A 22,821-nucleotide genomic window follows, 5' to 3' on the forward strand; every position below is an offset into this window, starting at 1 on the left:
GATACCCGGCCCCGGAACAATTTTTCCCTTGAAATTATTTAAAATCAACAATGTTTGTATTTAAATTAGATGGTAATTGTAATGTGTTCCTAATCATTAATTGTAGAAATCTAAATGCTTAGACTGTTTCCTTTAAAATTTCGAACACTTCAGATGATTCTTTCTTATCTAGAACATATCAACTTGTATCATAACACACCAAAGTACTTGATATCAGATTCATGTCAAGAACACTTACAACAGTTAATGATCCGTTTCAATCAGGGCTTGGTTCCAAACTACGGCTGAATAAGATGGTACACAACTTATAAATAAATCAAGAAGTCTGGGGAGAAAAATAAGACACCCATACAAAAACGGACAAATTAAAGAAAATATGTGTATGCATACAACACCAACTTTAAGTTCCATTAATGATATATTTATAAAGCAGTTTATCAGGTCCAATAAAACCCATTTGTACAGTTCAGTCCATTACTACCACACCTTTTCTCCCCTGTGCGCAGGTTGAAAGAATTACAAGTGTCACTATGAAACAAAATACAAAAGAAAGAAATGTACCTCCAAATCTCACATGAAGGAGTGCAAGTGTTTGAACCTGTACACAGAGGTTTTACTGGGTGTAATTCATAACCAGAGCTGGTTACAACCATTGACTCAGTCAGTGTTATTGGTCCATCATAGATGGGAGTAAAGAATATATCAGTCCCACAGGAATTATCGTATACATGGCATTAGTAACCCTGTCGTCATTGCTGGGTTGCCAACCCTGCAACTATTATCCTTTCATGGATGTTTGTAACCATTCATCATTATGTACAATCTTCAAATTTTGATGCCCAAAGATTAAAAATTACACAAAACTATAAAGTTCATTGGAATCGAATGGTCCTCTGCAGTTGGGCAACATTTTCCTAACAGATTTTTGTTTGTACTTTACCAGTCAAGACCACTTCTTTTATATTTCTGGAAGCTATATTCCAAAAAATTAATTTGGACCTGAGTTTGGCACATGAATGGTAAAAAGACATGGGCACAGTGAAATGGTTGGGTTCTAATGCGCCTGATTCCTCTACATCACATCGACAAAGAACTCGCAAGGGTTGCCCATGGCGATGCGGAAGGACTGCCTACTACCGGATAGATCCTGCGTCTGCTGCAAAGGATGCTGAGACTGTGGTCCAGCTGTCGAGGCTGTAGCTACCGATTGTTCTGAGCCACTAGAACGTGACCTGGACCCGCCCGACCGTCGACCACCAGATGGTTTTATAGCTGATCCTACACCACCGTTTCCACCACCTCCCAACTCGCTCTCACTCGCAGAGCTGCCAGACTTCATCAGGTCTCCAGCACCTTCTTTACACACAGGCTCTGAACCATTACTGGAGCCACCTGCAAGTACAGTACAACACAACTTTGATGCATATTTACTGCTCAAAATGTAAAATATTTATACTTACATATATCCTCTCCTGTATTTTTGAAATCGCACAAAACATAAGATTGTAAGGCTAAAGAAAGTTTTATTTGGAGAGAAGAAATTTTTAGGGAAGGGGGAAGAGGAACGGCTTCTCATAAATATGTTGCAAAGTTTATGTTGATAAGTCTCGTAGATAACATTTTAGGACAATTGTCTACATAACTGTTAGGAAAATTCCTTTTGTAGGGGGGAAAAAAAAAACTCTCTCCCTCCCCCCTCCCTCTCCTCCCCCTCTCTCTCACTCACTCACTCTCACTCACACTCACACTCACACACAAAAAAACCTGCCCCGTGCTGTGATTTACTGTTCCTTACAGAGCTTATTTCCGAAGACATTCTGAGCAAAAAATGTAAACATTTGTCCTAGTCTCGATATTTTCAGCGTTACACTAACTTGAAATTGTTTGCAATATACCATTATTCTTAAGTTTTTTTGATTAACTAATATTCTGAACCTAAAAATGTGTTCTGGATTCCATAGTTCCTTTGTACAGAATTTTTTTTCGAGTTTTACCTACAAAATTACATTTTCTTACGCATTTATCACAATAACTGTTACAAATCACGCCACTCTTGTAAATTCTTCAAGGCTGTACATTAGGATGCATAATTAAACTGTAAAGAATCAAGTTCCTAAAGTCGTATGATCTGTAACAATTTTTGTGATAAGTGCATAAGAATGATGTCTTTTTAGTTAAATTTTTTTTTTTATTTTATTGGGTTATTTTACGACGCTGTATCAACATCTAGGTTATTTAGCGTCTGAATGAAATGAAGGTGATAATGCCAGTGAAATGAGTCCAGGGTCCAACACCAAAAGTTACCCAGCATTTGCTCATATTGGGTTGAGGGAAAACCCCGGAAAAAACCTCAACCGGGTAACTTGCCCCGACCGGGATTCGAACCCGGGCCACCTGGTTTCGCGGCCAGACGCGCTGACCGTTACTCCACAGGTGTGGACTTTTAGTTAAAATCTGTGCAAAGCAACTGACAACAGATTTTTTGCTTCAAAACACTAGCCAATTAAACAAATGATACTTCTGAATAGTGTTCATTCTTTATTTGCAATATTATTTTACTCTTAAAGTTAAAGAAAAAAGGTATTGTGCAAACAACTTCAAATTAGTGTAACTTTGAAAGTAATGAGATTAGGAAAAATGTTTACATGAATTTTTTGCTCAGAATGTTTTCGGAAATAAGCTCTGTAAGTGACGGTAAATCCTCGTGAATCACCCTGTATAAAAGTAGAAACGTACAAACAATATAAAGTAATACTGGCACATCTGGGGGCGCAACACTGTTCGGAACTGCTACAAAAGTTTGAACAAAATTAATGTAACAAATGGTGTGGCTGCAACCCTGAGAACCTTGTTCACATGTCGTTAATTTTAAGCTGTGTCACAGCCACGGTTCAGCGGCTGCTTTTTGGGTTGCACCATAGTTCACACGTCATAGTACAGAAGTTGTGCAGTATTTTGTACTGCAGTGCTGCAAAAATAGCAATGTGTGACCATACCTTAACAAGGACCTAAAGACACAATTAGCATACACTCCACTTACAGCAGCATTAGAAAGTTAGGTGAATAAGCATCTTGTATGAGAAGTAACTCACCTGAACCACTATGCACACTTTCCTCACGTGCATATCCATACACTGAAGGTTCGTTGGTGTAGTTAAATGGCATGGGAGCATACCCTGCACCTGTATGAGGTAGGTAAGTGCCCGAGTATGGCATGTGGGTTCCTCCCCAAGGTGCTGGCATTGTGTTTGGTGCAGGAAGAGGTCCAACTGTGTCCCTATCTAACGATGTGCAGTCATCATGGAGTTTCAGATTTGACATTGCTGCAAATCATTATGTGCATATTATGACTTCATCAGCAGCCCTAACATTCCATCTAAGCTATAATTCATTAGAGAATTAAAAAATTAGATAGGTTTAATCAATGAAAGGATATTACTAACTCACCCGTACAGAGATCTCCAAAAACATAGTAACACTGTTCTGAGAATGTAATCTTATTAACAGTATGTCGGATGTAGCCAGCTTTCAGCATCTGTGAAGCATATTTGCGAGCATCTCGACGATCTACAAAACCTTCTACATGAGCATGTAGCCAATCCACAACGTCACACCCTGCAAAAATCATCATTCAAGTTACCTAATAATGATTTCATACATTAAAAATCCCTGTACAAAAACTAAATACAGTAAAACCTCGATAAGACGTGCCCGCTTATTACGCTACCCCGTGTAATACGCTTTTTTTGTCCGGTCCCTGCACATTTCACATATAACACCTTTATAAAATACCCCGTTTCTTGCGCTCAAGTCCCGCATAATACGCTGATTTTGTGGAATATTTTTGATATAATGTTCAGCAATGTACTGTAACAGCAATGAAGCATTTTCGCCATTGAACTCACTGGTGTTATTAACCTGAAAAGTACAGTAAAACCCCGATTATCCGTCGCCCTGTTAACCGATTGGTGGATTATCCGACTGTCTCTCTCTTGCAGAAAAAAATATGAAGTACTGTAGATTATATTAGTACGAATTATTTCTACAGAGTGTTTCTACAAACATTTAACCTTACGCATTATGGCCTACTCTTCGAGTGACCGTACTGTTTGACTACTATGCAAAATGTCTTGTACAAGTGTCAAAAGAAAACATGTTGTACTACAGAAAAAAGTGCAAATAATTGAGTGGTTTGGGAAAAGAGAAAATGTGGTTCATTTCACATCACAATACGAGATATGAATTACAACTTTGCGCGATTTAGGCAAAGAAAAACAAAGTATAAACTGTGTAAAATTTGTAAATCTACAACATGAGACCTCTACTATTCCTATCTTTCCACAGAAAGTCGTCGTAAGGAGTTTCCTTGGCCATTAAAAACCCGTCATTGAAAACCAGACTTAAGTACAATAAATAATGTTTTAATAACTGACATCGGAAAATCAAATGTGAATTGTAAAAAAAACAGACTTAAATTATTGAACTTCTGATCCATTACCTAATGTATTAAAAAAACACCATGGAGGAAATTACGAAAATATTATGTACTTTAATCTTGCAGTGTAGGCTTTCACGGCCGGAGTCTATAGATGTAGATTCATTTTCCGGGCTGAGAGGCCGTGGTCTATTAGTTGGTTTTATACCAGACGTTTCGTCTGCAACTGCGGCAGACATCTTCAGTGGAGTGGTATCCGAGGTCGCAAGACTCTTCTCGGCGTACCTGAGGCAACTGATCCTGTGTCTGGTTGTGCGGGCGTATTTATAGTGCGGCTCGCGGGCCGAGGCCTGTTGTCGCTGCGGTCCGCGCCGCTTTGTTCGCTGCTCCCGTTCTGGGTTCCGTCCTTTTGTTGTAGTGGCTTCTTATCTGTTCTGTTTAGGACCGGGTACCAACACTTGTTTAGCTTTACGCCTTCTTCCTTGCGATTAAAGTTGTTGTTATGTTTATGTATTTCGATCGCTTCTCTATGTAGACGGGGGAAGAAGTGCGTCGTCGTGCTCAAGATGTCCGCTCAGGCTCAGGCTCAGATGTGTGCTCAGGCCTCGGCCCGCGAGCCGCACTATAAATACGCCCGCACAACCAGACACAGGATCAGTTGCCTCAGGTATGCCGAGAAGAGTCTTGCGACCTCGGATACCACTCCACTGAAGATGTCTGCCGCAGTTGCAGACGAAACGTCTGGTATAAAACCAACTAATAGACCACGGCCTCTCAGCCCGGAAAATGAATCTACATCTATTATGTACTTTGTTTATGAAAACTTTTTATGGTACGGATTATCCGATTTTTTCGATTAACCATTCACTTTTCCCCTTTCATTACCACGGATAATAGAGGCTCTACTGTATTGGTATTCGACCCTTTACCTGCGCATTTAAACCTTCATACTTCATACCTTAGTATACCCCAACCTCTTGTTACGCTCTCTTATTCGACACCTTACCTGCGTGCTTAAGCCTACATAGTTACAATACCTCACCCTCTTGCTAACCCTCTCTCTCAAACAACATTCCTCACTCGGCCGTAATAAAAATTCTGGAAATGTTTGCTGGGCAGTTTGTTGTATTGAAGTGTCTGTGAATGTGATTACAATGAATGTTAAACGAAAACCCCTTTCTGTGTCGGAAAAATTGAAAATCTTATGAAAGTACGATGAGAACAGTATTCTTACTCAGAAACAACTCTCTGATGCAGTAGGAATCCCATCATAGACATTAAGAACGGTAATAAAAAATCGCGACTCAACCACTACAGCTGCGACATCGGGAGGATGTAAGCGCAGAAACTGAAGTGTGGTAAACATGAGGACTTGGAGAACATGCACACGGCAAACTATAAATGGCTTTTTTTTTTAAGAATTAAGCATAGTACATATTGTAAATGTCTTTAACGTACAGTACAGTAATTACATAATGGAGTAATACTGTATTACCTTTCATGAATCATGTATTTCAATAAAGAAAAATGCTAATAGATACTGTATATAAGTCAAAATCAGTATACCCGCCTAATACGCGGTCCCGGTTAATACGCGTTTTACACCCCGGTCCCTTGAACAGCGTCTTATCGGGGTTTTATTGTATAGTAGAAATTACAAGCATAATAAGAACTTTTTTAATCTTACTTATGTCGTCGTCATTATTAAGCTGCAGATTTATGCATATATGCCTATTTTAATCCTTAACCTGAAGGCGGAAGACTTTAGGTTACATATCCATTTTAAGACATTGTGAGTATTATATGCGAATTCTATAGTGCCTATAATTGCCTATTTCACTAGTAAATGCCTATTTGCTTATAAATGCCTAAAAGTTGCCTAAATATCCATATTATATATTATACTTGAATTTACTAACCATTCTATCGATATTTTTTAATCTGTAATTGTTTCTTTTTTATCCAGCAGAGGGAAGTGATATAACTATCGATAATTCTGTGTGTTACGTTTTACTGCCATCAGAGCGCGGAGAAATCGAATAATTTAAAATAAACGAATGAGAAAAAAATGTATTTTGAAAGCCGCATGAATCATTGTGGTAGTTGACTTGAGTAGTTGTTTTAAACTGTGTATCCATTTTGTGAGTTTGTGAATTGAGTATAGAGTTGAGTTTTCTGCTGTAATAGGTCAAGTATACCGTGAAGATAGGCTATATCAACGCAAAGTCATCAGAAGCACTGATTGAAATATATATATTGACATTACTGCATTCCCACTGGTTTGGTCCCCAGCTGAGTCTGGATCCCTGAAGTATTGCCCCATCACTTCATGTGAAGTGGAAGGGAGTTTCTCCCAATTTAAGAACATTCTTACAGACAGTAGACATCAGTTCTCATTACAACATTTGGACGAATATTTAGTTATTCACTGCCATAATGACATTCCTATAGAAACTAGTGTATAATGCTACGCTATGGTCGTGTTAGCCATTGAGAATTAGAAAATTGTTAGTGCCTTTTTAAATGCCTATTTTAGAATTTTGAATGCCTATTTTGCCTGCTTATTTCAACTGATTTTAGTGCCTAAAAATCCGCAGCTTGGTCATTATCATTGTAGTTATAATCACAGACATAGCCACCATTTTCATCAACAGAGGTCGGATTTACATGCACTGAGAAGTCTAAAATATGTGTGCAGTTTGCTGATAATATCTTAAAGTATTCAAACTCTAAAAGTATGCACTTAAATGAGATGGTTGTCAAAGCTATTCACATTAAATAATCTTCCACACATGACAACCTGGTGGCTATAATGTAATTTACAGTACACAGCAATGATTTCTTCTAAATGCTCTGGTTTAAATCTGTGATGTTTATCTATTAACATAAGTTTGTAAGCAGAGAACGACCTTTCGGTATCTACAGATATGATTGGACAGTATTTGAAAGCATTAGCTCTAGAGCAATTTGTTCTAGAAGATCTACAATATAACCTTACAAATATCAGTCATACAAAATAAGAGATAAAACCAGAACTTTGCACAGTTTTCCATTAATTTTTGCAGTGTATCTTGAAGGGAACACAACTGTGCTTAACATTAAATCCAGACATTTGAGATGGTCAGGGCATATAGCACATATAGTTGAATCCAGAAATGCATACAGAGTGTTAGTTGGAAGACCTGAAGGAAAAAGACCTTTGGGGAGACCGAGACGTAGATGGGAGGATAATATTAAAATGAATTTGAGGGAGGTGAGATATGATGGTAAGGACTGGATTAATCTTGCTCAAGATAGGGACCGATGGTGGGCTTATGTGAGGGTGGCAATAAACCTCCGGGTTCTCTAAAAGCAATTTGTAAGTATAGTTTACTGAACTTAAGATTTAAGCAAAAATGTGCTTACAACTTAAAATTTACATTCACTTATTATCAAATGCTTACAATTGCTACAACAATTGACACATCTTAACTTAGTTAGGTTGCTTACCTATGAAAGCATTTGGTATTGTAATCTTTAACCACATTCGATCTCGAATCTCTAGTCCTGAGTCAGGTCGAGCCATGGCTCGAACGATGGTCGGCATATCTGTGTTTACAGTCAACTGAATCTCTTCAAATGGTCCTGTAAGTATACACAGACAATATTAGTATAGCAACTATTATACAAATTTATATCATGTGTTAGATGTGCAATGATTTTACGTGCTGAGTAGGGTCGTCCAAAAATTTCAAATTCTTATGAAGCCCTGGACACCGCTCCATTTTATTACATGCCAAGTTTCTAGTATAAATGAAAGGCAGTGCTCAACGACTACACTTTTTAAAATCAATTACGAAAAAACGATGAAAATAGAATTACTGCCAGTGAAATGAAGTTTATGCACCGAACAGCAGGATACACTAAATGGGATCATAAGAGAAATGGAGACATCCTACAAGAACTGGGAATGAAACCTGTACTGCAGTATATTCATCAATATCAAGACAACTGGCTTCATCATGTCAAGCATATGTGCAGAACAAGGATTCCTCAAGCAATCTTGAACTAAGACCAACAGGGAAAAGATTACTGGGTCGCCCTGTGAGGAGACGGTGGGGAAACTTTTGTAGACCAGAACCGTCCTTCTAGGACTATCACCTGTTAGGAAGATGATGATATTGAATTCTTTCTTGTAATAAATAATAATGAGTGAAGAGAAAAAAAAAAAAACTTGAATTAGCACTAATACAATTACGAAACAAGGGTAAGTTTATTGAAAAAATGTTATTTTATTTATTTTATTATCGTCAGAAATGTACACTAACATTCAATTAGTAATAATTACATGCAGTAGCGAAGCATGACAAAATTTTTGGGTAAGCTGGGCTGAACGCATGGTTCGGAAATAGTGATCTAGGCCGTGCTTTACATCGCTAAAAGGTAAACGAAACGCAGAAACGTTCCTGTTTTTAATTAACTAAATTCTAAATTGATCTTGTCCCTTCTTCGAAAATGTTTGGGAAAGCTCAGCTTACCCTGCCTATCCTGAAGCTTCGCAATTGTATATACATGAATAAACAAATATCTTATTGTCAATATTAAAAGAGACATTATTCCAAGATGATGGTCTTTCTGTCTTCACAGAAAACACACACACAAAAAAAAAAAAACCGAAAAAAGCTAATATGTCCTAAACATTCCACCTTGCATATGCCCACAATGCAGAGTAGATGAGTACTGCTACCTAAATTTGTACACTGATTTCTTTGTGTGTGCTTGTTTTAAAAAGACTCAAGTTTTTTTTTTTTTTTTAATCATCCCCAATGTAAGTAAATAATTCAAATACATAATAAATGTGTCTTTTATAACATTATGAAGAAGGAAAAAAAAAAACTTCAGACTACGAAGAAATATAATACAAGAAATTAGCACAGTGACTGTAGATTAATGAAATTAATTATGGCTACCATAATTTAAATATGCAATCTATGAAACTTACAGTAGCACTCAAAAGTATTTTATAGATAGCTTATGTCACAATTACATAAAGATAAGTATTGAATAGAAGAAAATGCCAGTGAATAATTGAAAAGTATGCATTTCTAATTCATTCAGTATGAAAATAAATTTAGTTTAAACAGAGTTATCTTGCGCAAAAAATAATTTAAAATTCTTCTCGATCAAAAATAATTTTTAAGTTCAAGTATGTAATAATAAAACAAAAATATTCTGGACTCTAAGAAAAAAATCAGTATTTTGTTGCATCCCCCCCCCCCCACTTTGATCACAGCAGCACATCTATTTGGCATTGAATCCACAGGATTCTGCAATCACTTGAGTGGAACTTGTGATCATTCTTCCAATAAGGCAGCAAAGAACTGATCCTTATTTGAGTAACTTCTATGACGAACACGTCGATCCAATTCATCCCAGAGATGTTCAATAGCATAAACATCCAGACTCTGGTTTGGCCAATCCAAAAGTTTGATTTTTTCATCTGCAAAGACTTTTTTTAAATGGCTGGAAGTGTGTTTTGGATCACAGTCCTGCTGAAAAATCCATTTACGTGGCATATTCTTCATCCCATATGAAACCATATTCTTTTCTAAAATGTTACTATACATGAAATGATCCATATTCCCTTCTATTTGGACTAGAGGACCAACTCCACTTCTAGGAAAATATCCCCACACCATGATGCTACCACCACTGTTCTTAATGATAGATACCTGGTATTTTTCGTTATCTCTTTGGTTTTTTGGTCGATGTACATATTACACACCAACAAAAGAAAAGAAATTAAATTTTACTCTCCTCACTCCATAATACCTTACACCAATCTGTAGTGTTTCATGTTTGATACATTCTTGCAAACTCTAACCTGGCCTTCCTATTTTTGGATTTATGAGTGGTTTTCGTGATGGTTGTCTACCATTTAAACCACAAGCTACTTGGCGACATGTAGGTTCAGTCCATGGTGCTGCTCTAGATCATCCCTAATTTGTCGAGCCGATCTTCGTGGATTAGCAACCAACTGCTTACAAATCATTCTGTCCTCCCTCACTGTTGTTTTTCAAGGACGACCAGACCTTGGCTTGTCTACTAGCCCTTCTTGTTTTTGCAGCCGACTTATGAGTTGTAGTGATATACCAAAATCTTTACTAATGCTAGACTGCGATTTTCCCTTCTTCAAAGCATTTAAAACAGATTGTCTCACATCCACAGAGTATTCCTTTTGTTTTGGCATGTTCGCAATGGTCTGTACAAAAATACACAAGCACTGTCTAAATACCTAAACACCAATATTTAATGTGTACCATGCCACCAAATCAAACCACAAAATACTTATGAGCTAATGGAATATACATTTATATCATGAACTTGCCTGTTTCCTAGATACGTAACCAGAGCAACGTGACGTTACTCATAGAAAGACACAGCTGTGTGCTTTGCGTTGTAACTGCATGCAAACAGTACTGACAACATAAAACCTTAACTACAAAATATTTTTGAACGCTACTGTACATGCTACAAAAATTTATAAATAATGTTTAATATAAACCATTTAGGGCCGATTGTATAAACCATTTAATCTTATATCAGAGGTTAAATTGATCCACGTTCCAGCTGAACTTGAAATTTTGTGCTGTATAAAGTCGAATCTGAGATTAATTTGTCTTAAACTAAAGTCACCTTTGGCTGAAGAAATTTCTCCGATTAAGTTAGATGATCCAAGTTCAATTATTTCTTTTCCATTTGAAGTATACGAGTGGCAGATTGTGCAAAAAGAATAACCATTATTATTAATGTATATGGTAGATACATTTATATTTTTTTTTTTTTCAATTTCTTGCCTTAATATACAAACATTCTTATATTTTATAAGGCTTTATCGTGTTCAGCAGTATCAAATAACATAACCTATAATTATGTTATGTTTATAATAATAATATTATTATTATTAGTAGTAGTAGTATTATTTTTACTATTATTAATTATTGTTTTTTTATTAGTTGTGTTTATTATTAATTGTCATTATTAGGTGCAATTAGTTACCACTGGCACCGGGTATATACCCATTTGCAGTGTAAATAAATACATACATACATACATAACAACCATTAATTATTCATGGATATGATAGCTACATTCATAAATTTTCAATTAACTGTATTACTAAACGAAAAAAGTCGTTTTATAAAGCTTTATTATGTTTAGCAGTATCAAACACCATAACATGATAACAATTTGGAGAACAGTCAACCTTCTTCTTATTGTCCGCCATTATTTACAATGCACAAAACAAACCAGTGTCTCCAACAGTGTACGGAAAGTCGACAAAAAGTAGTTGGAAAGTCGCTAGATTTCTCATTATCAACAAAGAAAGATAAAATTTTGTCACTATGAGGTGCTAAAAAGGTCGCTAAATCCCTATTTAAGCTACATAAAAGTTAAAAGAAATTGTCGCCGAAAAAGAGTTAAAGTCGCTAAATTGGCTACACTGAACAAACCTGTACAACATGGCCTGTGCATCACATACTTCACCTGTTTAAGCGATGTTGCCAAGTCCTTTTCACGTGAACTTAGATTGCATTTGAACCTAGGTAATTTGATCCCAGAAAAGTTTTATACAATAGAAGAAGTGTCTGAACTCGGTTCACTTTCCGATCTTCGATCAAAGTTGATCTTTAGTCAGGGAGTTTTATACAATTGGGCCTTAAAGTAAATGTTTCCAATATTCATCAACAACATTCTCCAGTCATATAGTTTTTAAAATATTGTGACGCCCACGTGAGATTCGATCTCACGACCGACGGAGGAGAGGCTAAGTCGGCCGTGTTTTGGGCGGGTTGCGCGCGCATCTGGTGCTTGTGGAGAGAAGAAAGGGGAAAGAGCGACCACGGTAGAGACGAGAGGGGTCCGGATTGTTCGAGTGTTTCTCTGGAGTGCTATCTGGACGCGCGCCGAAATATCGAGAACTCGTACTTTCTCGCAACTATGGTTTAGCTATAAAAGAAGAAACGCGAGCGAACTTGAGCAGTTTTTCAGTTTATTCAGCCATTCAGTGAGTAAGCCAGTGAACAGAGCAAGCCAGCCAGTCTTGTGTACCGGAGTTCAACTTGAGTGTGCGTCCGCAACTGTGTCAGCATCCGAAGTTCGAGTGCAGTGGACCGCAGTTGGAGGGACCTGAGTTCGAGTGCAGTGGAATGTCTCTGAAGGTCTGTGGTTCGAGATACTGTGAACTCGAGTGACTGAGCTAGAAGAACTGTGAACTGAGAACTGACAGTTCTGATTTTTAAATCGTGCTTTGTGAACATTAGTTAAAATTCAGTTCATTGTTGTTCTCAATATTCCAAGTAAATTGTCATTGTTGTCTGTGGAGTGCAATAACGAATACTGTGTTACTGTGTGGAGAGCAAATTCCATTGTTCACGGGTGCAGAATTAAACTGTAAAAAGTGAAGAGTAATCGTTGAGATAATAAAATTACATTGTTGTTCAGTAATAAAATTTACAATATGCTTTCCAATGTTTAATTTGCAAGAAATTAAAGTTAAACAGTGATACTCACGTTCTGTCTCAGGCACACTCGATGTGATAGAGGAGCTGGTAGAGGTAAGGGTTGTTACTGATGGAGGCCGAACAGGAAACGACTCTCCTGAAAATATTTCAACGTGTATTTAACTTGGAAAATAAAACTACTACAAAAGCAACGCACAATATTGTCATCTTACCTCTAATTGCTGCCGTGTGTGCCACCCAAGCTCCTGGATCAATGGGTCTCACAGGTTCAGTCCGAGGAATCGTGAAGTAACCTTTAGGATTTGGGTCCCAGCATTTTGCAACCACTAGTTTGATAGGCCTGAAGAAATGAATGAATGTCAAAGTTTGTTTGTACTTCATATCTTAATGTCAGTTACTTGCTTTCAAGAACTAATATCTTCTGATTTGTCTGGTTTCACATTACTGGAAAAACCAAGGACCATTTGGAAAGTAAAAACTAGTTTAACAAAAAAATACTAAAAAAAAGAGTATTATTGAAATTAAATTTTGCTTATAGCTATTATTTCTCTATGTAATGACCATGTCAACTGAGACATTTACTGTATGTAGTGTGGTATTCAGTAGCTTCAAATGCCTTTATTAAAGAAAATATGTTGAATAATTTCAAGGGAAAAATTGTTCCGGGGCCGGGTATCGATCCTGGGACCTCTGGTTGAATGTACCAGTGCTCTACCAACTGAGCTACCTGGGAACTCCACCTGACACTGTCTCAACTTTTCCCTTTATATCCACACAACTCGCGTGGACTGACGAAACGCCAGAGATCCACATCGAGTGCACACAATCTCTGTGTGACTTGGAATTGTGGTTTTCTGTTAACGTACACAGTGACGTATATATTATGCAAATCTAGTCTTTCAGGTAAAGCTCCCTGTAAAGCAGATTTGAATAATTTCAAGGGAAAAATTGTTCCGGGGCCGGGTATCGATCCCGGGACCTCTGGTTGAACGTACCAGTTCCCGGGTAGCTCAGTTGGTAGAGCGCTGGTACGTTCAACCAGAGGTCCCGGGATCGATACCTGGCTCAGGAACAATTTTTCCCTTGAAATTATTTAAATCTGCTTTACAGGGAGCTTTACCTGAAAGACTAGATTTGCAGAAAATATGTTGTCAATGAAGATAATTCTTGGAAACCCCTGTTTATCCACTGTATCAATTGCTGTTTGGTTATCACATTTGTATACAAAATTTATCTCTTACTGTCACTGATCACACAGATGAATTTTTAGTATTTGTCTCATAGCATTGGTGGAATGTGGAATATCAAGAGATGATACATTCATTTCTGCAAATGTCCATCAACATCTTTAGTATCCATCTTGCACACTCATAGCATTAGACTCATGAACTTTGCATAACATGCATAACTACATAAAAACCTCTGTTAACCAAAATAAAGGCAGCTGACCTCATTTCAGATAAACAAAATTCTGAATTACAATAATAATAATTTCTTACGCCTTCTATTCTGTAGGTGAATTCATGACATTCATCAATGCTTCATCAAATTGATACTAAAAATTTGTGTTGTACTAGTAGACTGTATTGTAAACCTCTTCTGCATACATTCAACTAGACTGTGACTATAAATTAAGACTTTATAGTACTATTAAGATTTTTGATTTCGTTTGACTTGTTCCATATTCTAGCTATGAAGCAATGTACGAACACCGTGGAATGTAAATAAATACAATACAACAAATATTCACTTTGATATTATTTGATTACAATAAGACTTTTTTAATTGGTATATAAATGCAACTGAAATAAAACTAAACAAATATTCATTTTGATATTATTTGATTACAATAAGACTTTTTAATAGGTATTTAAATGCAGCTGAAATAAAACTAAACAAATATTCACTTTGATATTATTTGATTACAATAAGACTTTTTTTTTAATTGGTATTTAAATGCAACTGAAAATAAAGCTAATATTAAGAAGACAAGGACAAGTTATCTAAATGAAAAGAACTATTCTAAGCTGTGTATGACATATCTTACCCTGGTTTCTGAACAACTTCCCTTAACACTCGAACTGCCTCATCATTGGACATGTTTTCAAAATTTATATCATTTACTTGTAGTATCATATCACCAGGTTCTATGCGCCCATCAAGAGCAACTGCACCACTGTAAAAATATTCACTTCATTACTTGCGGTAATCAGATAAAAATAGCCACATATTTTTATTAAACAAATCGAACTGGAGCAACAACTTTTATATATACATCATAGCACTTTCATTGTAGGTATGTCAAGGAAGCTTTAAAGAGTACAAACATTTAAAGTTATATTAATTCAAAGGTGTTGGTCCAATATCTTACTTACTTACTTACAAATGGCTTTTAAGGAACCCGAAGGTTCATTGCCGCCCTCACATAAGCCTGCCAGCGGTCCCTATCCTGTGCAAGATTAATCCAGTCTCTATCATCATACCCCACCTCCCTCAAATCCATTTTAATATTATTCTCCCATCTACGTCTCGGCCTCCCTAAAGGTCTTTTTCCCTCCGGTCTCCCAACTAACACTCTATATGCATTTCTGGATTCGCCCATACGTGCTACATGCCCTGCCCATCTCAAACGTCTGAATTTAATGTTCCTAATTATGTCAGGTGAAGAATACAATGCGTGCAGTTCTGTGTTGTGTAACTTTCTCCATTCTCCTGTAACTTCATCCCTCTTAGCCCTAAATATTTTCCTAAGCACCTTATTCTCAAACACCCTTAACCTATGTTCCTCTCTCAGAGTGAGAGTCCAAGTTTCACAACCATACAGAACAACTGGTAATATAACTGTTTTATAAATTCTAACTTTCAGATTTTTGGACAGCAGACTGGATGATAAGAGCTTCTCAACCGAATAATAACACGCATTTCCCATATTTATTCTGCGTTTAATTTCCTCCCAATATCTATTGACGATAATGACATCGATCTGACATTAAGTGTCTACAGATATCTAGATGATTCTGATTGAACTCTCACTGTAGATTTCATATTACATTACCAAAACAAATAGTTGTTACAAATTTAGTACAAAAGTATGTTATACATTTACATTAACTTATACACAAAGTAAGAATGAACACTAAACTATGTTTTTATCAATAATAGAATTATTATTACCATATGTGAGAAGCTCATTCCCAAAAGGTACCAACTCCAAACAATTCGAAAATAAGCTAACAGGTGATAGCACTTTTTGGAATCACACTCTATAAGATGGTGAAAGCAAAAGCTGTAAAAATGTACCATATCCACGTTAAACTATATCTTAACCCAGATAAGCCCAAAAATTTTTTGTGATAAAAATACAGTAGCACATTAGTTACTCTCAAAAATCGGTTAAATGATGTTGAAATAAACTGAAACAAGGAACGTATATTTTCTAAAGCTAACAAATACTACCAACATTATCGCACAACTTATAAAATGTCCCTAACACCAACAATGACATAATATCCGGAGGCACTGCAACTGTCCTTAAAAAAGAACGGTGGGAAAATCTGGGTTAAAATCTTCTCCTTCATTGCAAGATTTCTCTGCCAAAAGATACCACATCCGTTCATCCAATCGCCTGCTTTACATGATGCATGATAGCAGTCGGTGTAAGACGTAAGTATGTTACTTCCTTAGGAGCATAATTTATTTCGTAAGAGTCTTGGGTGCTATAATAACCACAAGATCGAGGATGACGTATATAAATTTACCAGATTTAACTTGAATTAATAATTAATACTTTATCACTGGAGAAACCAGACTGAAGAAAGGATGAAAAATTCTCAATTTCCGAAAACAGCAATACCATACAAGCAAAGAGGAGGCACATTAGTCCAAAGAAGGCCACTCAAAACTTGGATGAACCTGTGAAAATCGGGAACAACCACAGTAATCCAGAAAGTAAGAAAGAGAAGAAGTTATTTATCTGCGAAATATTACAATTAATCTTCTTAATGTATCCAGCTCTTTGCTGACAACATAAAGTCCACTATAGTCCACTGTAGTCTATTCAGTTGTTGTTTTGCACGAGAAATGAGGGGTATTTTGATCGGTGTTCATTATAGATGCCTGTTGCTAGTAGCCAGAGTTGAGGTGTAGTCAATATATACTGCCAGGCTGTGTCTTCTGCAACTGGTACTGATGATTTTAATTTACTTCTTTTGTCGTTTATGGAAGGACAGTATAGAAGAATGTGTTCCAGATCTTCATCATGATTATTACACCACAAACATGTACGATTATCAGAAATCTGAAATCGGTGTAGGTACAGTTGTCAAAAAAAAAAGTGGCCGCACTCATGAACAGTGAATATTTTCAAAGTCCACTTTGGGTCGCGGCGGTGTTACACGATGCATGTACTTGTACAAGCAGTTCCGGAACTATGAAAGTGTTCCATATCTGCGCCTCGTAGACCAGCGGTAGAGTGCTTGTTTAATGACAAAGGTTGTGGGTTCGGGCCTTCTTCAAGTTTTCATTTTATTTTTTAATCATTCTTTAGCGATGTAAATGATATTCAAATTATCATTTATATCCGGTTATCGTTCTTTATGGATATCACGTTATTTATATTTTGTTATCGTTCTTTAGAAATATGAATAAAATTCAAGTCATCATTTGTATTCTGTTATCGTTTTATAACGATATGAATAATAATTATTATTATTGTATCTCCAATGGGGGTTAGCCCTATTTTACATATGTATATTAGGGCAATAGTTTTATACACAAAAAAGATAAGCATAAAGAGAAATGGAAAACAAAATTAAATTAGCTTACGCGATGTAAACAAAACATAAACAATCCGTAAATTAGGCATTGCGATTGCAAAACAAATATCAGTTATCAATTTGAAACATACAAAAACATTAACAACACACATATGTAACACTTCTATAACACAAATATGCAGCTTTCCATACCATACATCATAAATTAATACACAATAGTCACACAAACAGAATCAAACTTTAATTACGACATTGCGACGACATCAAGCATCCCATAACTGACTCACATACATAACAAATCAAGCATCCGTTGCAACACATACACTTCAACATAGTAACCACACTTTTAAAAGTTACAAATTTGGCTCCAAGAAGAATAAATAGGACACTCTTACTAATTACTATTCTTCTACAATTTCTTAAATACACCTGTAATAAATCTGTGAAATTCCGATATGAACAATATTCACGTTTTGTATATTGTTATCGTTCTTTAGCGATATAAATAATATTCAAGTTATTTATATTGTAATCATTCTTTAGCGATATAAATAACATAAATTTAATATTAGGTTTGGAAAAATCCAGTTGCATAATACTGGTATTAGTTTTTCTTTTTGTATTATTACATTATACTATTTTGAACCACAATAAAATGAAAAGGAGTAACGAGGAATTGAACCTGAGACGTTGACATCTAAATTCCGATGTTTGTCCGCTGAGCTACGAGGGCAAAAGTGTGGAAACATTTTCGGAAAAATTGGCCCAATCACACTCTAAGATTTTCTGATGATTCGTAGAAGCTAGTCCAGGATGTGGGGGGCAAAGGCTAATTGGGATTTCCCGGTCTCTGAACAGGTCAAACATCCTGATAGAATTAATATTTAACCCTTGCCGTGACTTTCGGTGAAGTCCAGAGGGCCCAATTAATCAAATCCACTCTCCTCATCTCCACGCTTGGGGCCCCCTGGAATTTAATAAGATGCGAAAGAGATAGTGGTGTGCAGAAAGCAACGGGATGTTACCGCATTTAGGCCTATCCTTCCCAAGAAAAATTGCAAACATGAACAAAGGAAGCTTTTAATAGAAGAAGAAGGATCTTCTGCGGACCTCTGGAAAAAGAACTAAGGAAGAGACTAGTGAAGTCCTTTGTGTGGAGTGTGGCATTGTATGGGGAAGGAACATGGACATTACGACGAAATGAAGAGAAACGAATTGAAGCATTTGAAATGTGGATGTGGAGAAGAACGGTGCGTGTGAAGTGGAAAGACAGAATACGAAATAAAATTGTGTTTGAAAAAGTAAGTGAAGAAAGAATGATGCTGAAACTGATTAGAAAGAGAAAAAGGAATTGGTTGGGTCTCTGGTTGAAAAGAATAATAGACGACATTAGGATATGTGGATCATATGCGGAGACTAATAGGAAGGCAGAAAATAGGAAAGATTGGAGATTGCTGGGTTTGCAATGAAAGACCTGCCCATGGACAGAACACTTATGTATGTATGTTCAGAATGCCTGGAATATCGTGTCTAAGAACAGTCGCTATTTGCAAAGACTAGTCAATTCCATGCCCACTCGACTGCAAGATGCTCGAGATAAGAGGAAGATAGACTAAATATTGAATTGTGGCTTTTTGTTTTGTTTTTTTAACGCTTAATTGTTTGAATGTTTTAAGGCCGACGCCAGTAAATTTGTTTTGTTTATGCCACAAAAGATATTTTTATTGAGAATAAAATCTTTTTTCTTTCCATTTGCAGCCACAATATCATAATGATAAAGTCATGGCATAATAAATTAATGAACCTGATGTTAATTACTAAAATAATCGTAAAAGAGAAAGGAGCCTTTATGTATAGTTTGCCTCTCTCAAAAACAGAACAAAAAAGAACATAAAAAGCACGAGGTTGTAGTCGAACGCAGGACCTCATGAATAAGAGGCCTGAACGCTACTATTACGCTATCGAATAACACACAGAATATTTCAATTATAACTGTAGATATCAGGCAACGTGGTCCAACAACATGTAACATCGCCTGTCTCCAAATTGTAGCGAAGATACCCGAAGGGAACTTTGTTTCAGGAGAGCGGCCACTTTTTCTTTTGACAGCTGTACAATTGAGTGACAATGTGGCCTGTTCTGGCTCTTGTTAAAAATGTTTGAACATGTCTGGGCAAGTTTTTGTACATTTCCAGGTCATTTGGTTCCTTTTGTACAGACTATAAAATTTGTTCTTTGTCAGAAGAGAGCCAATTGTTGATCCATAGGTTTGTAAAATGAGACTTTACTGAAGCAAAAGCATTGGATAGAGATATCACTTGAACAGGTCTTGGTTGCAAATATGTTGCCTGTTTTGCAATATTATCGACTTTCTCGTTTACAGGTATACCACAATGACTAGGTATCCATTGAAATGTTATTTCCTTTTGGAGTTCTTTTAGTTTACTTAGTTGTTTCTGAATTGGAATAATTATATGTGCATATAGGTTTGGTACATATTTAATTATATTAAATATGTAATGGAATCGGTAAGTATGCAAATAGATTTTTCAGAAATTTGAGTAACACACTGAAGAGCAGCATCAATAGCTAGCAATTCAGTGTCAAGACTGGAGGAGGATGAACATGGTATGAAATAACTTTCTTGATATTTTGGAATATAATACCCTGCTCCTGATGTCCCATTATTAGGATTTAGAGGTCCATCTGCGAAATATTACAATGTGACAGCCACATCGAAACTCGATCACGCGTCCCGCAAGAGAGCAGGTCGAGTGTGAGTCGACACGGGCTCCACGGAGCACTGGGGGACGGCGCATAGCGTAGAGAGGAGAGAGGAGGTTGCGACACGCTGTTCCACTGCAGAGAGGGGAAAGTAAAGCAGCTGGTGACTGACGAGAAAGATCCAGAGAAGTCTGGATATCCGTTATCTTCTAGGCATCTGTCGACCGACCGCGAACTCTCCAGAAACTATGGTTTGGTTATATAAAAGAGAAGACGCAAGTGAAAGTCAGTCAGTCAGTAAGGCAGTGTTGTTAAAGTCAGTGGAGAGCAAGCCAGACAGTCTTGTCTAGCAGTGAAGCCAGCTTCGAGACCAGAGCACGACTTGAGTTGTGTCCGTAACTGTGGAGCCTGAAGCCTGGAGTTCGAGTGCAGTGGACCGCAGTTGGGGGACCCAAGTTCGAAGTGCTGCGGATCGTCTCTGAAGGTCTGGGGTTGGAGATTCTGTGAACGCGAGTGACTGAGCTAGAAGAACTAGCCAAGACAAACGAGCTGTGAACTGAGAACTGACAGTTCTGTGTTGTAAATAGTGCTTTGTGAATATCAGTTAAGATTAACAGTTCATTGTTGTTCGTAATAGTCCAAGTAAATTGTCATTGTCGTTTGTGGAGTGCAACAACAAACGCTGTGTTGCTGTGCGGAGAGCAAATCCCATTGTTGACAGGAGTGAAATTAAATTGTAGAAAGTGAAGAGTTATTGTTGAGATAATAAAATTACATTGTTGTTCAGTATAAAAATTTACAATAATAAACAAATATTAATCCTTACCCTTTCATAATAGATCCAACATAGATACCACCATCTCCACCCTTGTTACTCTGACCAACTATGCTGATACCAAGAAAGTTCACAGTATCCATGTTAAGTGTAACAGTGATGATGTTGAGCGACATGGTGGAGTCTGTGATAGACGAGAAGGATGATGTGCGAGACATGGCAGGTGGAACACGATGTCGGCGACGGCGCTGTGGGCGACGACGGCCAGATAAGTGCAACCTTGATACACTGCTATGGTCAGCTGTGAAGAAAAAGCGAACAGATTCAAAACTTAATTCTACTAATAATGGGGTAATATACCCTTAATGCAACACATTCACGAAGTTATAGCAGCATTTATACAGTTCATTCTTGACAAAGTAGTAGTAAATGCACTACAACATAAAAAAATTTGACGTCACAAAAATTATACATACTTTCCAACTACACACCATACACATTTTGCAAGAATTCAGTTTATTATATTGCAAATATATTTCCAGTTACTTGAACTATTATTCAAAAGACATACACGAATGAAATCATTGACTGTGCATATAAATAAGATGAAACCACAATCAAAAGTAGAGAATATTTCTGTAGGTAATTTTCCTGAATAAATCACGAGCTCCGAAACAAAATCCATTCTGTCAACTTCCAATAGAATTGTAAACGAGTTTAGAAAAGATTCATGCTAATACCATCTGACATACCAGCACAACTAAAAGTTAAACAGTAGAACTTGGTTATAACGACATCCAAGGGACCTTAAAAATTATGTTGTTATAAACAAGTGTCGTAGTAACCGAGATTCATATTATCAGTCTAGTGAGGTGGAAAATGAAAAATAACAAATTTAATTAGGTTTATTTTAGATTTATGTATTCACTTTTAAGCATCAAAATCCACAGTTAATTCCCGATTTACCACGAAAATCGTCTGTAGCTGCATTTAGATTGGCAACAGGCCATGATTGTTTGGCTAAACACCTGCATAGAATTGGAATATATCAGTCCCCTAACTGCCCATTGTGCAACTCAAACCAAGAAATGGATTCAGAACACCTCAAAATCTGTGCTTCAGTGGCTGGTCATGATAATATCTTTGAAAAATATTGGAGTGCAAGAGGTCAAATGACTTTATTGTCAAATGCCTGGCATTAGAAAACAACAACTTTTAAGCCCACCATAAACATAATAAAATACACGTACAATTATAAATACAGTATTTTGTATTAAAACAGTTTGTTCAGAACTCACCAAACTACTTTAGTCTACTTTTGAGTGAAGTAATCAGTCATTTTACTCTGTTGTCTCATACTTGCTCAATACACACTTCCTAAATTACTTTCTATGTTCGTTATTTAGGCTGCAATTTCACTGCTCCCTCCCCTAGCTTGGTCCATTTTGTTCAAATGCAACAACAATTTTATCCTTGCTCTTCCAAATCGTTTGGACTGGAATTAACTAGGCCAAACTCACGACACACGTCAGGTTTATTAATTCCATTCTCAATTTGAGGAATCATTTTAACTTTTTCTTCCAACGTTATAACTTTTCTTTTAGTGGG

At 36.7% G+C, this 22,821-nt stretch overlaps 1 protein-coding gene across 1 annotated transcript in view; it reads right to left on the reverse strand.

Annotated features, from left to right (window-relative positions):
- The window catches only part of dsh (Segment polarity protein dishevelled), a 69,152-nt gene that overhangs the window by 23,909 nt on the left and 22,422 nt on the right, over window positions 1-22,821 (reverse strand). Inside the window, exons 8-15 of the mRNA XM_069822377.1 lie at window positions 21,265-21,514; window positions 14,987-15,115; window positions 13,152-13,279; window positions 12,989-13,075; window positions 7,925-8,059; window positions 3,448-3,615; window positions 3,093-3,323; window positions 1,138-1,392 (exon numbers count right to left, since the gene is read on the reverse strand). Coding sequence (XP_069678478.1) covers window positions 1,138-1,392; window positions 3,093-3,323; window positions 3,448-3,615; window positions 7,925-8,059; window positions 12,989-13,075; window positions 13,152-13,279; window positions 14,987-15,115; window positions 21,265-21,514 — 1,383 coding nt within the window. The remainder of the gene's footprint in view (window positions 1-1,137; window positions 1,393-3,092; window positions 3,324-3,447; window positions 3,616-7,924; window positions 8,060-12,988; window positions 13,076-13,151; window positions 13,280-14,986; window positions 15,116-21,264; window positions 21,515-22,821) is intronic.

The sequence above is a fragment of the Periplaneta americana genome, chromosome 3 (assembly GCF_040183065.1).
Source record: "Periplaneta americana isolate PAMFEO1 chromosome 3, P.americana_PAMFEO1_priV1, whole genome shotgun sequence".
Lineage (NCBI taxonomy): Eukaryota > Metazoa > Arthropoda > Insecta > Blattodea > Blattidae > Periplaneta > Periplaneta americana.